Source organism: Aotus nancymaae, unplaced genomic scaffold (genome assembly GCF_030222135.1).
Source record: "Aotus nancymaae isolate 86718 unplaced genomic scaffold, 86718_ANA_hifiasm-v0.15.2.pri h1tg000089l, whole genome shotgun sequence".
Taxonomy (NCBI): Eukaryota; Metazoa; Chordata; class Mammalia; order Primates; family Aotidae; genus Aotus; species Aotus nancymaae.
Window position 1 is genome coordinate 19,633,382 of NW_026988504.1, and position 15,941 is coordinate 19,649,322.

The following is a 15,941-nucleotide window of genomic DNA, read 5'->3' on the forward strand; positions in this document are numbered from 1 at the left end:
GGTGGGCTGAGAGCCTGCGTTGCTAAGAAGTCCCAGGTGACGTCGATGTTGCTGGCCTATGAACCAGCTTTGAAGGAGCAAGGCTAGAAAAAACACCTGTCTCATTTTGCAGGTGAGGGAACAGGTTCCGGGCAGGTAAGCCGTTAATTCAAGGTGACCCAGCTGGTTAGTGGCAGAACTGAGATTTGTCAAACATGAGGGAGTCACTGTGACTCATGACTCCGTGGGGCACCCGTATTCTGCCTCCAGCGAGGTTAGCAGTTTGAGCATGAGGTTAGAAAACAAATCATCGGCTTCTACTGGACATCTCTCTTTTTACCTGCTTTTCCCCCAGCTTGATTTTTCTCCCTTCCCATGATCCCGCCAGGATCTCTCTGCTTTTTTTCCCTCTTTTCCCAAGCTTCCCCATCCACAGCAGAAAGGCCAGATCAGGGCATGACTACAGCCTGCTAGCGGGGGCAGCTGGAGGATTGAGGGAGAGAGCCTTACCCAAGTGAGACCCCGCGGGCCGCCATCTGTTGCTGCCAGCACAGCTCATTAGGCTGGCAGTGGGAGACGAGAAAGGCCCCAGAGCTTCCGCACGGCAGCCTCAGGACATTCTCCGGGAACTTACAGGAGAGAGAACTTCCCGACATCTGTCAGGGACGCCGGAGACTGTTGGCCGGAACAGGGTGTGGTGCTGGTGCTGCGGCCCTTGGTTCACTCCTCAGTGACGCTGAGATCGAGGCCAGGTGCCTCCTGGGCGGGAGCCAGGCCTGCTGCTCCGATGACATTGGAGAACAATTTTGGAGTTTGGATTCACTCGCAGACGTCTTTATGTCCTTCCCTGCCGCGAGTGCTGCTTCCTGACTGCTCTTTTTCTTTTGTGCAGGTGACAGCAGCAAGCATCCCCTGTTCTGTGTTGAATACACCCCTTACTGCTCCGTCTTCGCTTTCTCCCCTGTCCTGCAGCCCAATACCAGTTACTGCTGCCTCCTCCTGCCACTAGTGCCACCTGCCTCCCCAGTGGCCCAGGAACCTCCCCGCTGTCTCCCTCTAGTTACCTCCCTACCCTCCCTCACAAGCCCCGCTTCCGCCTCCCCGGCCCCCATGCCTGAGTTCCCAGCAGCGCTCTGCTACTTCCCCATCTCCTGCCCTACTCCGGCCGAGACCCCTGTCCTGTGTCTGCAGGGCCCCCGAAGGCCCAGTAAGATTTACCTCGTGTGGTAAGTCACCCTTGCAAGGCACACAGCACAGCGGAGTCAGGGAGCGGGGACTTCGGGCTTCCAGAAGGCAGGTGGAGAGGAGAGGGTTCAGAGGCAATGCCAAGAACAATACCAGGCGGTGTGGTGTTTGGGGGAGCAGGAAGACGGGACAGTGAGGCCAAAGCACTCGGGCTCCACCTTCTAGAGCCAAAGGAGCCAGCGACCAATAAAATCCCATCCTCTCCAGAGACTCATTTGATTTCTTACCTCCTGTAGCTGGCACGCTGTGCAGTGTCACCCCCAGAAACCAGACAGTCTCTCCTGCGCGTGATCATGCCCTTGGCTCTGTGAATGTGCACACGCCGAGGCCACCGCAAGCGGTGGCGCCGGGGGCAGGCTGCTCTGAAGGCACACACTGGAACCAAAACCCATTCAGAACCACTCGGAGGAGGGACGAAAGAAAGGGCTCAGCCGATGTTTACGTTCCCCTTCCTGCCTACTTATTAGGCATCACACTTCCTAAAATCAAAAATTCCACCCCCGAGTTCCAAAATAAAACATATCTATGGTACCTAATTAAGCTTTAATTAAGATCTCCTTTGGGTATGTGAGACAACACACATTTCTCGTACACTCAGATAGGCAAACAGAGGCGACCTATTATTTGTGACTGCACAGAAAGCTGCCTATTACCCCAAGGCAACATTGACTCCTGCGATTAAGCTGTAATTCTTCCCAGGATCCAAAGAAAGCACATTTTTTTCAAAGAGGTGTCTCTCCAATGGGATCTTGGCACCTCCTAGGCACCAGGGATCCCAGTCAAGGTGGTGTGGGGCGGGATGAGGGTTCGGGAACTGAATTTCCCCTTTATGCTTCCTTTTCGACTTTGTCTATCAAGAACTATCTGTATGTGGCAAGTGATGGGTGGAGCTGAACGTGAACAATCGAATGGACTGGTTCTCAGTTGTGAGGGTCTTGTACAAATATGAGATTTCCACCCTTTTCCCCCCTTTCCCAGTCAAATTAAGAACTATGCAGTTGACAATCACAGTTTCCCAGCATTGGCAAGAGAATGGAGGCAGGTGCCTTTAATATAAATAGCTGTTGGGTTTCTTTACAACTGGAGGCATCGCTCAGATCCTGGAAGTATGGGCTATATGCTGTCCATAGCAAACCATAATCTTCCCCAAATTCACTGATAGACAGGATACTGAGTTACCTGGCAATGAAACTCCTGAACACAAACCCCTTACTTTTCTGTAAGGCAAAGAGCTTGTCCTTCTACTTGGAAAGGAAGTTACATTTCATCTTCCAGTGTAAATAGGACTTGATCTTCCTGCAGATTAATCTATGAATCCATGGCATGGTGAGAACCCAGCTGAGAAAGACCCCAAAGGTCTAAAATTTCATTCACTTTTCATGCGAGTGAAGTGATGGGAACTTGGTGTACAAATCAAGCGTTTGAGGCTCTTTCTTTTTTGAGACAAGGTCTTGCTCTTGTCCAGGCTGGAGTGCAGTGGTACAAATACGGCTCACTGCAGCCTCAACCTCCTGGGCTCAAGTGATCCTCTTGCCTCAGCCACCCATGTAGCCGGGATCACAGATGTGTGCCAGCACACCCAGATAATTTTTATTTCCTTTTTTATAGAAACAGGAGTCTCACTTTGTTGCCCAGGCTGGTCTCAAATTCCTGGGCTCAAGTGATCTTCCTGCCTTGGCCTCTCAAAGTGTTGGGATTACAGACATGAGCCTCCATGCCCGGATGGATGAGTGTTATAAACTTTTTTTTTTTCAAGGTGGAGTCTCTCTCTGTTGCCCAGGCTGGAGTGCAGTGGCACAATCTCAGCTCACTGCAACCTCTGCCTCCCGGGTTCAAGAGATTCTCCTGCCTCAGCCTCCCTAGTAGCTGGGATTATAGGCACATACCACCATGCCCAGCTAATTTTTTGTATTTTTAGTAGACAGAGGGTTTCACCATGTTGGTCAGGGTGATCTTGAACTCTTGACCTTGTGATTCACCCGCCTCAGCCTCCCAAAGTGCTGGGATTACAGGCATGAGCCACAGCACCTAGCTGGTGAGTGCTGAAGACTCTTAAACTCATGTACACACAAACTGTGCAGTCTGGGTCACCTCATTTGTGACTGTGCTTACAGACAGAGAAGAGAAAATATTTTGCGAGAGAGTTTGTTTTCCACAAAACCAAAAGGGTATCACAGGGAAGAAGTCAGCAGTGCCGCCAAATTAGATTATAATAATCTTTAAGGTCATGAGGCAATGTCTTGCTCATCTTTGTGAACCCTCAAATTATAGCATAGCAAAGGCACACAGGTATTTGTTGAACAGATCATAATATAAAGAGTTGCTATTTGCCTTTTGGATTTTATAAAAGAAGGATTGAAGGAGAGAATCAACAAAAACTACACAGGAATGAAGGCTATTGAATAAGTTATTCCTAACCTGTGAAGTCTGCATAACAATGAGTTTCTGGTCAAATTCAGTTGCCTCATGGGAATGACTTCAGATTTCCCATTATTATTCTCAGTACTAGTGGTAGTATTCTTTACGATGGAATACGCAGCTACCATTATTACACTTAACGTGCACCAGTTAGGCCACTTATGTACATTTTTGCTAAACTTTGCAATAACAAGACAGACCATTTTACAGTTACAGAAACTGAGGTTACAGTTGCCGCAGGTCAGAGGATCCTGCCTCCACTGATAGTGGTGATTTCTTTACTGCCAGGCAGTGAAACTGGTAAAACAATCTCCAGTTGTTCAGCTTTATTAGTTTGCTGAGAACTCGATTAGAGGACACATGGTAATGGTTTTGGCAATCATTTAAGAGATCTGATGCTTTGAAGAAAGCAGTTTTTTTGAACAAGCAAACAAATTAAATAACCTTTTATCTTAAGCCATCTTGGGCATTTTGCACAACAACAACAACAAAAATGTGTTCTAGTTTTGAAGTTCCCCTGTAATTTGGGCTGAATGCATCTTCTCAAGCCCCGTAAATCATACTAATATTTGTCCTGCACGACAAGGCAATTAATATTTGTCCTGCACAACAGTATGAGGCAACGCTGGCTAAGAGACGATCCTCATTCTTAAGGAGCTAGCAGGCTAGTTGGAGAGAAAGGACATATTCATTAAGCAATTTTAGAATATTTAAACACTAAAGGCCATTTTTTTAAAACCCTGAAAATAAGGGTTTTTGCCAAAGCAGAGTCAGAGCAGACTTGGTGGAATAAACTGGAAACAGACCTCGAAGGACCTTCTGGCTGGTGCTGGCTGGGGAAGAAAGGTTCCATGGGCAGAAGCATCACTCCCTGGGAAGGCGTATGCGGTGGCAGGGCTCAGTGGCCTCTGGGCAGTGTGAAGTTCTGCTGCCTGGGGTGTGCAGGAAATTTGAATATTCTGCTGGGATTCCTGCTGGAAATCAAAGTAAAATTCTTTTATTATTATTATTATTATTATTATTTTGAGATGGAGTCTCTCTCTGTTGCCCAGACTGGAGTGCAGTGGTGCGATCTTGGCTCACCACAACCTCCGCCTCTTAATCCTCAGGACCTTGGGGCCAGATCCTGACCTTCTAGACTTGGCCTGAGCCCCAGGCTTGCCCCTTCCCTGGCCCTCCTTCTGTTTCTTCCTCTTCTCTCCACGAGGTGGAAAGCAGGGGGCAGGACTTCTGAGAGCTGAGGGGGCTGAGGTCTCAGGTGATGAGGGAGAAGTCTTGGTGTTCAAGGAATGTAACCTTCGGGGGTGGAAAAAGGCTTCCCTCCTTCCCTCTGTGACGATCCCTTAGTGTAAAACACGTGATTCCTCTCTCTCTCCCTTACTTTCCTCCTCTCACCCCGTTATTGATCTGTAAAATCATGTCTAATCACCAGCCTACACCATCCAAAGAGTATCTTCTCATTTTCTAGAGAACTTTCACTCTCTCCTTTCTGGTCACACCACAACCTCTCTGGGCTCCACCAACTTGCCCCAGGTTTCTCCGACTCTAGCAGCAGCTTCCCTCTTCTAGTAAGTTCCCTGCGGGCATGATCCTCTCTGTCTTGGCATACAGGACCCACTGCCATCCCCTCCTGGGGCCCGTCAGAAGTAAGTAGACCTAGTCATTGTATGAAATTTGGTTTCACGGGCTGCCAGAAAGAACTTTAGTTCCCTTCCTGAATCTGGAGGGAAACAATTCACACACAATCACAACTTACACTCCAGAACATGAATCCAGTTGCCTCATGGGCCACAAAAGGCCGTGCTCTCACACCCAAGTCGGGGGCCCTCCCTGGCTTTATCCCTGTGTTACCAGCTGGCTACATCTACTTGTGAACTTTCTAAACTGTCTAAAGAAGATGAGCCAGGCAAATGGTCTTGGGGAATTTTGGCCAGATATTCACGATGTAAGTGCCTTGTAAACCCAAGAACTTGTAGAGATGCATGGAATATACTAGAACTTTTCCTACACATTCACATGCACTGACACTAAATACACGTGAAGAAGAAACTCAAAACTGTATCAATTAGCAACCCAATTCAACATGTGGATTCAAAAAAAATGTTCGTCCAGTCCACAATAGCACCCCAGCTACTGTCTTCCTGTGAATATCGTCCCAACGCAGTGCAGGGTAGCGAGCAGGAAAGAAAAAGGCGTATGGTTCCCAGATGCTTGCAACCTTTCTATACAGGCATGTTTGCTAATAAACCTGACGATAGAAATATGCAGGCATTATACAAAATATGTTGTGATTCAAACCTGGATGAGCACTTGGGAGGCAGGGCCATTGTATGTCCCAGCTGTAGAAGGCTCTTGACAGTGTTACCAGCCGGCGCATCCCAATACCTATGGATTGGAACCTAGAAACTTCTTAGCAAGGCTGGGCGCAGTGGCTGACGCCTGTAATCCCAATGCTTTGGGAGGCCAAGGCAGGTAGATCACTTGGGGTCAGGAGTTTGAGACCAGCCTGGCCAACATAGTAAAATCCGTCTCTACTAAAAACACAAAAATTAGCTGGGCCCACATGGTGGCAGGTGCCTGTAATCCCAGCTACTTGGGAGGCTGAGGCAGGAGAATTGCTTCCACCTGGGAGGCAGAGATTACAGTGAGCCAAGATCATGCCACTGCACCCCAGCCTGGGCAACAAAGCAAGACTTTGTCTAAAAAAAAAAAAGAGACAAAACTTCTTAGCAAAAGGAAAGATCCCTCCCTTTGGCCTCTGTATCCCAGGTATCATGGGTGCTCATGAAGGAGACTCTTTTTTTTTTTTTTTTGAGATGAAGTCTGACCCTGTCACCCAGGCTAGAGTGCATTGGCACATCTCAACTCACTGCAACCTCTGCCTCCCAGGTTCAAGCGATTCTCCTACCTCAGCCTCCCAAGTAGCTGAGACTACAGGTATATGCCACCATACCCAGCTAACTTTTGTATTTTTGTAGAGATGGGGTTTTACCATGTTGGCCAGGCTGGTCTTGAACTCCTGACCTCAGGTGATGCTATGAAGGAGGAATTATTATTTCCATGTAGCAGGTAGGGAAACTGAGGCTTGGAGAGGTGAAGTGATTTTCCCAAGCTCACATGGTTACATGAAACCAGGTTTCAAATCCAGCTCTTCCGTGACCTCCCAAGTCCTTTCTCTAGATGTCCCTTCCACCTAGCCCCACCCCCTGCTATTGCTGGGCTCTTTGAACATTCTTTATATGGAAGACATTTTCCTATAAACAAAATAATTATTGAAAAGATTTTGCATCTTTCACAGACCAGGCACCAATGGCTTTATCAAGGAAGAGGAAGCCAAATCTGAGGAGATTTACAGTCAGCCCAGAATCATACAGCGTGAGAGTATCTGGGGACAGGAGCAGACAGAAACCACAGTGGCCGGCAAAGGGGCTGGCTCCCGGGGGAGCAGGTAAGGACCCAAGGCTGTGGCACCTTGGTCCTCGGAGCAGAGGACTGGCTTTTGCTGTTACCCAGTGAATTCTTCATGGGTTTTAGATACTTGTACTTTTAAGTGAATGGGGGAGTGTAGCTTAAAATGAAACAGTTTTAAAAGCAAACTGTGTGATTCTAGGGGTTTTTTTCCTCCAAGAGAGGCTGGTGGGAAAAGGGGAAGGCAGGGTGGGGTGGGGGTGGGGTTATCTTTTTCTCTCCTATAACTCCATAAGCGTGACTGGTTTTGAGTGGACACCAGCTGTACAGCTGCTCTGGAGGGCATTTGGGTGGTGGATGGCAGGGGCTGGGGAAGGCAGAGAAGCAGGTCTGCAGCTCTGAGGGATGTCCCACCTGGCGCTAGTTCCCACTCAGTTCTTGGGATGGGGGAAGATGCGTGTCTGTGGGTGACAGGCTGCTTACCTCCCACATTGATCTTCTCCCCTCTGACCCAGGGCACCAAACTCAGCAAGGTCACAATGTGTGAGAAATACACAACATTGGGAGGATCTATGCTTTATTCTCAAACATTGGTTTGGTGGATCACCCTCTTGGGACTCATGGAAAGCAACGCTTCACGGTGAACCTGGCCACGGACCCGTTCTTTCTCTTAGGAAACCACCGAGCATCACACTTTGTCATGAACAATGAACACAGTTGCCTTTGTTTTATTTTTTTAATTGTATTCATTTATTTTGAGACAGAGTCTCGCTCTGTTGCCGGGCTGGAGTGCAATGGCACCATTTCGACTCACTGCAACCTCTGTCTCCCAGGTTCAAGCAATTCACATGCCTCAGCCTCCCAGGTAGCTGGGACTACTGGTGCTCACTACCATGCCCAGCTAATTTTTTGTATTTTGGTAGAGACAGGGTTTAACCGTGTTGGCCAGGCTGTTCTCAAACTCCTGATCTCAGGTGATCCACTTGCCTTGGCCTCCCGAAGTGCTGGGATTATAGGCATGAGCCACAGCACTCGGCCTGCCTTTGTTTTTAAATGTGATGTAGATGGTGATGGACATATACAAATGTAGAAGAACATGTTAGTATTTTGATGGCTTGGAATCTACATATATGAATCTGCAGCAAGGAGATGTCCACAGGGGTCCCAGTAATCAAATACCTTCTGCCGGGAAGGGCATGAGCTTTAAGGCAGCCTTCAGCTCTAATGCCAGCTCTCCCTCCTAGCAATGGCATCTTGGGTGCTAAAGTAGCCACTCTGGGCAAGAGTTCCTTGAACTTAAAATAAGGACAATGAAATCTACCTCATTGCATTGTTATAATAACTAAGTAAAATAATACACTGACCAGCGCCCAGACAGAATAGGTCCACATGGTGGGCACCGAACTCTTGATAGTTTCTCTTCTGCCAACCACCCTTAGTGAACTGTCGAATATTATCTGAAAGGTGAGGTTCGCCAGGCAGGGTGGCTCACACCTGTAATCCCAGCACTACAGGAGGCCGAGGCGGGAGGATCATTTGAGAAACCCCATCTCTATAAAAATAAATAAATAAATACAGAAATTAGCTCAGGAGATCGAGGCTGCAGTGCCCTGTGAACATGCCACTGCACTCCAACAGAGTGAGACACTGTCTCAAAAAAAAAAAAAAAAAAAAAAGGAAGAAAGAAAGAAGAGAAGAGAAAGGTAAGCTTCTCTATGCGCAAAATGTTCCTTGACCCATGGGACTCATATGTTGGGACAGGGATGACTCCTGTCTGCACTCAGGAGTCATCCCCATCATCCTGTGATCTGATGAAAATTCATCCCAACGTTCCATTACACCCCGGGCTCCTTATCTCCCCGAGTTATTTCCTCATAAGTCCCCCCGCTACTTCTTTTCTCACATTCTCAAGTGCTTTGCACAAAATGGAGTAGGAGCCAGGTATTTGAATTGTATCAATGAAAGATTCCAAGCAAATGTGACAGAGATAACATGCAGAAAGCTCTTGCAAATCCATAAGAAAAATACGAATGCCTAATAGAAAAATAGGGAGGGAGGCCGGGCACAGTGGCTCACGCCTGTAATCCCAGCACTTTGGGAGGCCAAGGCAGGCAAATCACCTGAGGTCAGGAATTCGAGACCAGCCTGGCCAACATGGTGAAACCCCATCTCTACAGAAAATACAAAAATTAGCTGGGCGTGGTGACACATGCCTGTAATCCCAGCTACTCGGGAGGCTGAGGCAGAAGAATCACTTGAACCCAAGAGGTGGGGGTTGCAGGGAGCCCAGATTGTGCCACAGCCTGAGTGACTCCAGCCTGAGTGACACAGTGAGACTTCATCTCAAAAGAAAAAAACAAAAAAAATGAAAAAAATTAGTTTCACTGTTTTATTCACAGATGAAATACACGTGGCTAATAAACATTTTTTTAAAGTTCATCTGGAAATAGTATAGGTCATATTTTTAAAAAAGTTCAACCTCAGAAGGTAATAAATGTAAATCTATGTGACATAAATTTAGCCTACCAATTTGACTAAAGTTTTTAAAATGATATTTAATACTAGTAGTGAAACTAACAACGAACATTCCTGGGCTCTGTTGTGTCTGTGCTGCTGACATGGATTGCCAGTGACAGCTACGAGAGAGACGCTTTCATAGCCTCTACCTGTTGGGTCATTTGATAAAAATTCCCTGGAAAGGAAGTTGGCAACATGTGTCAAAGCCTCTTGCAAGTTCATACCTTTTGACCTAGCAATTTCACTCCCATGGATCTAGTCTAAGTAAAGAAGATAGATAGTCAAAGATGGATGAGCAAGGATATTTATCACATTGTAATCGCCGCCAGTTAAACCTCAAAGCAACCTATATACCCAACAATAGGGTTAACAAATTACAATATATACTTTTATACTATAATTAATATCATGTTCTTAAAGAATAACTAGGCTGGGCACAGTGGCTTACGGCTGTAATCCTAGCACTTTGGGAGGCTGAGGTGGGGGGATCAGGAGGTCAGCAGATTGAGACCATCCTGGCTAACACGGTGAAACTCTGTCTCTACTAAAAATAAAAAAATAAAAAAAATAGTCAGGTGTGGTGGCACATGCCTGTAGTCCCAGCTACTAGGGAGGCTGAGGTGGGAAAATCACTTGAACCTGGGTGGCGGAGGTTGCAGTAAGCCGAGATCGCACCACTGCACTCCAGCCTGGGCGACAGAGCAAGACACCATCTCAATCAATCAATCAATCAATCAATAAAGGCCTGGCATAATGCTCATAATAAAATATTTAAAGAAGAAAGCAAGACATAAAATTGTATGTACACAAATATTTCAATTTTTTTTTTTTTTTTTTTTTGAGACGGAGTTTTCGCTCTTGTTACCCAGGCTGGAGTGCAATGGCACTATCTCGGCTCACCGCAACCTCCGCCTCCTGGGTTCAGGCAATTCTTCTGCCTCAGCCTCCCGAGTAACTGGGATTACAGGCACGCACCACCATGCCCAGCTAATTTTTTGTACTTTTAGTAGAGACGGGGTTTCACCATGTTGACCAGGATGGTCTCGATCTCTTGACCTCGTGATCCACCCGCCTTGGCCTCCCAAAGTGCTGGGAATACAGGCTTGAGCCACCGCGCCGGCCCTCAATTTTGTTTTTTAAGAAATATTTCTAGATAAGAGAGCCCCGGGTTATAAATTCAGATGCCTTCAGGGAGCAGATGGATAAAGCAGGCAAGATGCATAGAGGGTTATGGAGCCCGTGGTAAGCTACAGTACACATGTTCCACCCAAAGGCAGTAAATTCATTGTTCAAGTACTGAGCCATGGCCAGACGTAGCGTGGCTCATGCCTATCATCCCAGTTTGGGAGGCCAAGGCGGGAGGATTGCTTGAAGCCAGAAGTTCAAGACCAGCCTAGGCAACAAAGTGAGACCCCCATCTCTAGAAAAAAAAATTTAGATTAGCCAGGTGTGGTGGCATGCACCTGTAGTTCCGGCTGAGGCAGGAGGATTGTTTGAGCCTAGGACTGCACTCCAGCCTAGGTAACAGAGCAAGACCCTGTCTCAAAAGAAGAAAGAAAAGAAAGAGAGGAAAGGAGGGAGGGAAGGAGGGAAAGAGAGAAAGAGGGAGGTGGGAGGGAGGGAAGGAGGAAGGAAAGGAAGGAGGGAGGGAGGGAGGGGAAAAAAAATGCTGAGCCAAAGCACAATTGCAGGATGAAAGCAGCCCTGGGGTCTTGAGTATGCAACCCACCCCTGAGTTCCAGAACAATAGCAAGATCATCTGAGTTTTGGATTATGGGGGATTTTTATTTTCTTCTTCATCCTCTTCTATAGTTTCCAAATTTTCTCCGATGTTCATAAACCACTTTTATAACTAGAAGGAAAAAAATTAAAAGTATATGGCTGTTGGAATGTAGGAAGCTATTGGTCAAGCACACCAAGAAGTCGAGACCAAAGGCGTAGGCTTAGGGCAGACAGATGCTTGCTCTGGTTCATTCCGCTGCCCTAGAACTCCTGGAGATGGCAGGCACTTCACTCACAGCTGGAGCCCAGGGCCTCAGAGAAGCATTTGCAGCATCTGCAGGGCCTGGTCTATGAATAGCACATCCCTGGCATACCAATGTGCCTGTCTATTCCCAGCCCTAGAGCTCCTGAAATCTGCTCTCTATTTGATAGACATAAAAAAAAAATAGGGTTAAAATAGCATAAATCAAGAATGGCACAGTCTGCCACCTTTAGGGGGAACACACACAGGCGCGCGCACACACACACACACACGCACATACACACACTGCAGAGAAGCTCTGATTGAATTTTTAAAGAGGAAGACCATTGTGGCGACAAGGCAAGGGTGAGGATGTGCCCCCTGAGTGTTACAGGAAGCCACAGGAGCCACAGCACAGCGCATATCCTGGGACTTCTCCTGCCCCCCAGGCCAGCCTCACCCCGTGACAACTCGGTGGCCTCTGTGAGATGAGCTAATGGCTCCCGTTGAGCTTCCAGTTTCTGTTTTTCAGAGCGGCCCTTGCTGATTCTTCTGCCCATTGGATGTTTCCCCTCCCGGGGATGGGTCACGAGTGTTCAGGGAATGACAGAAAGGCTCAGGTTCCAGTGGTGTGAGCTCACCTCCAAGGCCCTCCATCAAATTCAAAACAAAAAGTCATCTGGCAGAGCCGACACTGCCGCCTCCTCTAGATCCCTTTTCTACGTTGTTGATTTATGTATGTATTTAGTTATTTAATTTTTTTTTGAGACAAAGTCTGGCTCTGTTGCCCATGCTGGAATGAAATGGTGAGATCTTGGCTCACTGCAACCTCTGCCTCCCGGGTTCAAGTGATCCTCCAGCGTCAGCCTCCCAAATAGCTGGGATCACAGGTAAGCACCAACGCACCCGGCTAATTTTTGTATTTTTAACAGAGACAGGGTTTTGCCATGTTGGCCAGGCTGATCTCAAACTCCTGATCTCAAGTGATCCGCCCACCTTGGCCTCCCAAAGTGCTGGGATTACAGTCTTGAGCCACGGTGCCCAGTCCCTTTTCCTATTTTAAAAAATTACCAGAATCCAGTTGCTTACGTAGAAGCATTTGTTCCCCAAAATGAGGGTTGGCCCAGTCGCCGCGAGCTCCGCTGTCGTACTTCCACAGCCAGATACTCAAAGCATCCTTGATTGCTGCTGCCTCTCTTACTGGGGTTTATAAAACCCAGGAGGGGCCGGATAGGAGAGCTGAACTGATTTCTAGAAGAGCTGATGAGTAAAGATTCGTACTGCGTTTCTGAGTGTCCCATGCAGTTAACAATAAAAGAAGCTGCCGGAGTGTTAGGACATTAGAGACTCTCACTGGTGCCTCCCTGTGAGGAGCCCCAATTAAAGTGAGCCAGCACTGACTTGGCCCTTGGCGGAGCCCGACGCTCCGAGGATTTGCATTTCACCAGCCCGAGCTGTTATCAACACAGACCTTCCGGGGCCCGTGGAGTCCCGTCCACTCTACAGGGTGAACCGCTTTAGAAATGGAATGATAAAAAGAGCAGCATCTCATCAGATCCCACACAATAGCAGCATGGAGAACAAAGCTGGGGGGAGGCCAATGTCAGGAGGGAATAAAGGTAAGTGGCATCAGGGAAGTACTGTCAGTCTCCTTCTCACATCGAGAGGGTAAAAGACCCTCGACAGCACACACACACCGCGACGAATTCAATGGCTTTTCATTTTCGCAAGGAAATTGGAAGGCCAGCCAGTGTCTCAAGGGCTAGCACAGGGCAGTGGTTAAGAACACAAACCCTAGTATCAAGCAGGCGTGGATTCAAATGTTCACTCCATCACATACTGGAAATAGGATCTTGGGTGAGTTATGTGACTGCCCTAGGCCTTGGTACCCTCAGTTATAATGTTGTATGATTGTGTGCCTATTTCACAGGGTTGTGAGGCTTAAGAGTGTGTGTGTGTGTGTGCACACACGTGTGAGAGAGAGAGATACAGTTAGCATGTCTCTGGCTGGTTCAGTGATTCTCTGAAGGAATTCATAGTAAGGATTCTATGGTAGCCAGAAGTTACAAAATTGACCTGGGGCTAGTGACAAAGAGAAGATAATGATTTCATGAGAGATTTGTAATTTTTATTTTCACTAAATAGTAAACATGACCAAAATCCTCCGTGTGCCGGGGTGCCGGCTCCTAGAGCCTTCCTCCTGATCTGCCAAGATACACCGTTCTTCTCTTAGGTTCTTGTAAAGCTGTGTGGGAAGCAGGTGTCATAAATATATGTTGAATGAATCTGGATGAGAAGGGACTGGTTTTTGTAGAAGTCATTCCCAGAGTGCTGGTTTTCAGTACGTATGGAACAAAAACCAGTATCTAGTGCAAGGTTTGCCCATCATCAGTCCTGACTGGCTGGGCCTGGGCCAGTCTTCCAGGAGCTTCTGCAGAAAGAATCTGTATCCTTGGGGTCACCCTATTTCCCTAGGACCACAGGTGTCCAAAGGAACACAAGGGGCAGTAAAATGAAGCCTGCTGGCCTCTGCTCCTCTTATACCTCCAGCCATTTTGACTGTGCCTATCTTCTTCTCTAGGTCTTGTTTGTTGCTTCTATTTATTTATTTATTTATTGAGATGGAGTCTCACTCTGTCACCCAGGTGGGAGGGCAGTGGCACGATCTCAGCTCACTGCAACCTCTGCCTCCCGGGTTCAAGCGATTCTCCTGCCTCAGCCTCCCAAGTAGCTGTGACTACAGGCACGCGCCACCACACCTGGCTAATTTTTTTGTATTTTTAGTAGAGACGGGGTTTCACCGTGTTAGCCAGGATGGTCTCGATCTCCTGACATTGTGATCCACCTGCCTCGGCCTCCCAAAGTGCTGGGATTACAGGCGTGAGCCACCGTGCACAGCCTGTTTGTTGCCTTTAAAGGGCAATTTTGCACTTGGTGCCAGAGGCCTTCCATCCATGGGCCCTTTTACTGGAATGATAAATGTGTCTTTTCTCAATGCAGATCAAGTAGTTCAACAAGAAGGCCTGATGTGTGACACTCAGCTGAAGAGGCCAACTCGAGAGAGAAGAAACTGGCTTCCATTCTCACAGCCAATGACTGAGAACCCCCCTGATAGAGCCAAGAAAGGAGACCTGAGTGCTTCTTCCCAGAGTGAGCTGCATCCAGCCCTGCCCCAGGTCTGCCAAGGAACAAAGAGCCCTCTAGTATTGAGTGAGTCCTCGGGGCCACCACTCACACCCAGCACCACAGGAGGGCCAAGAACAGCATCATTTAGGTCCCGAGATGAGGATTTTTATTCCATTTTATCATTGAACAGCAGAAGAGAAAGCGGTGACACTGAAGAGGAAACTGATGTTGAAGAATGTCTGTGGGTTGGCATGCACTCACCCCGTTCCCCTTCCAATCACAAAAGAAGTAGATTTGGGGGGACATCGACCCCTCAGGCCGAAAATAAAAATTTTGAAGAAAATGCTGAAAATGGCAGAGGTCATTCTCTAAGAAGAAGTGCGCCCGGGCAGGGCTCATTAAGAATAAGCAGTGCAACGGAGCCAGTCACAGAGCGGCATTCTGTCAGACAAAGGTTGTCCCAAGACCCCAGGCTGCCTGATAGGGCATCTGCTAAAGAGGAGGACAGAGGTGGCAGTGAAAAGGCAAAAAAGAGCCCCCTTTCGTGGAACCCCCCATCCGAACCCGGACAAGAGGATGGTCTCAATGCTGAAAATGCATGGAGTGACTGTATTTCTATGGAACATAGGCCTGGCACCCATGATTCTGAAAGAGATTGGCAAGACTATTTAAGCAGGTCTAGACGTTCTCTTGACTGCTTTTGTTCTGGCAGACCAACATCTCCAGGATCATCAATGAATTCATCTTATAACCCTCCTGTATCATTCATGCATTCTGCTCTGAGAGATGATAGTCCCATAGACTTGTCAATGTCATCGACTTCAATTCCCAGCTCAGACTCAGAGGGAAACTCAAGGTTTCACATTCGCCGACCACTGCCTCCCATTAGAAATAGAAATGCATTTGCCAGTGCTGAAAATCACAATTATTTCCCAGTAAACAGTGCACACGAATTTGCTGTCAGGGGAAGAGCAGAAGATATTACTTTAACAAGCCAACCTCAGGGGGCTCTATTATATACAGACCTCTTACTAAATCCACGGGGCCGCTTGTCCTTAGTAGATTCCTCCAACTCCTCTCCATCAAGAATGAACTCAGAAGTCCATTTGCATGTGTCTGGGTCCTTGCAAGAAAATACACCATTTACTTTCTTTGCAGTGTCTGATTTCCCAAATCAAAATGATAGTGGGAACAGAATGGCAGCCTCTGGTTTCACAGATGAAAAGGAGATCAGTAAGATAAAGGCAGACCCTGAGAAACTCAAGAAACTGCAAGAAAGGTGAGG

The 15,941-nt window shown here is 47.5% G+C and overlaps 1 protein-coding gene and 1 long non-coding RNA gene across 3 annotated transcripts in view; one reads left to right on the forward strand and one right to left on the reverse strand.

Annotated features, from left to right (window-relative positions):
• MARCHF10 (membrane associated ring-CH-type finger 10) overlaps nucleotides 1-15,941 on the forward strand; it is a 101,600-nt gene that overhangs the window by 50,880 nt on the left and 34,779 nt on the right. The window contains exons 5-7 of one of the 2 annotated variants that reach the window (XM_064369741.1): nucleotides 4,408-4,530; nucleotides 6,941-7,090; nucleotides 14,531-15,935. In XM_064369741.1, coding sequence (XP_064225811.1) covers nucleotides 4,408-4,530; nucleotides 6,941-7,090; nucleotides 14,531-15,935 — 1,678 coding nt within the window. The remainder of the gene's footprint in view (nucleotides 1-4,407; nucleotides 4,531-6,940; nucleotides 7,091-14,530; nucleotides 15,936-15,941) is intronic. The other variant, XM_064369740.1, reaches the window with a different exon arrangement.
• The window catches only part of LOC135271723 (uncharacterized), a 58,220-nt gene continuing 45,600 nt past the window's right edge, over nucleotides 3,322-15,941 (reverse strand). The window contains exon 3 of the long non-coding RNA XR_010339860.1: nucleotides 3,322-4,616. This is a non-coding gene — a long non-coding RNA (uncharacterized LOC135271723). The remainder of the gene's footprint in view (nucleotides 4,617-15,941) is intronic.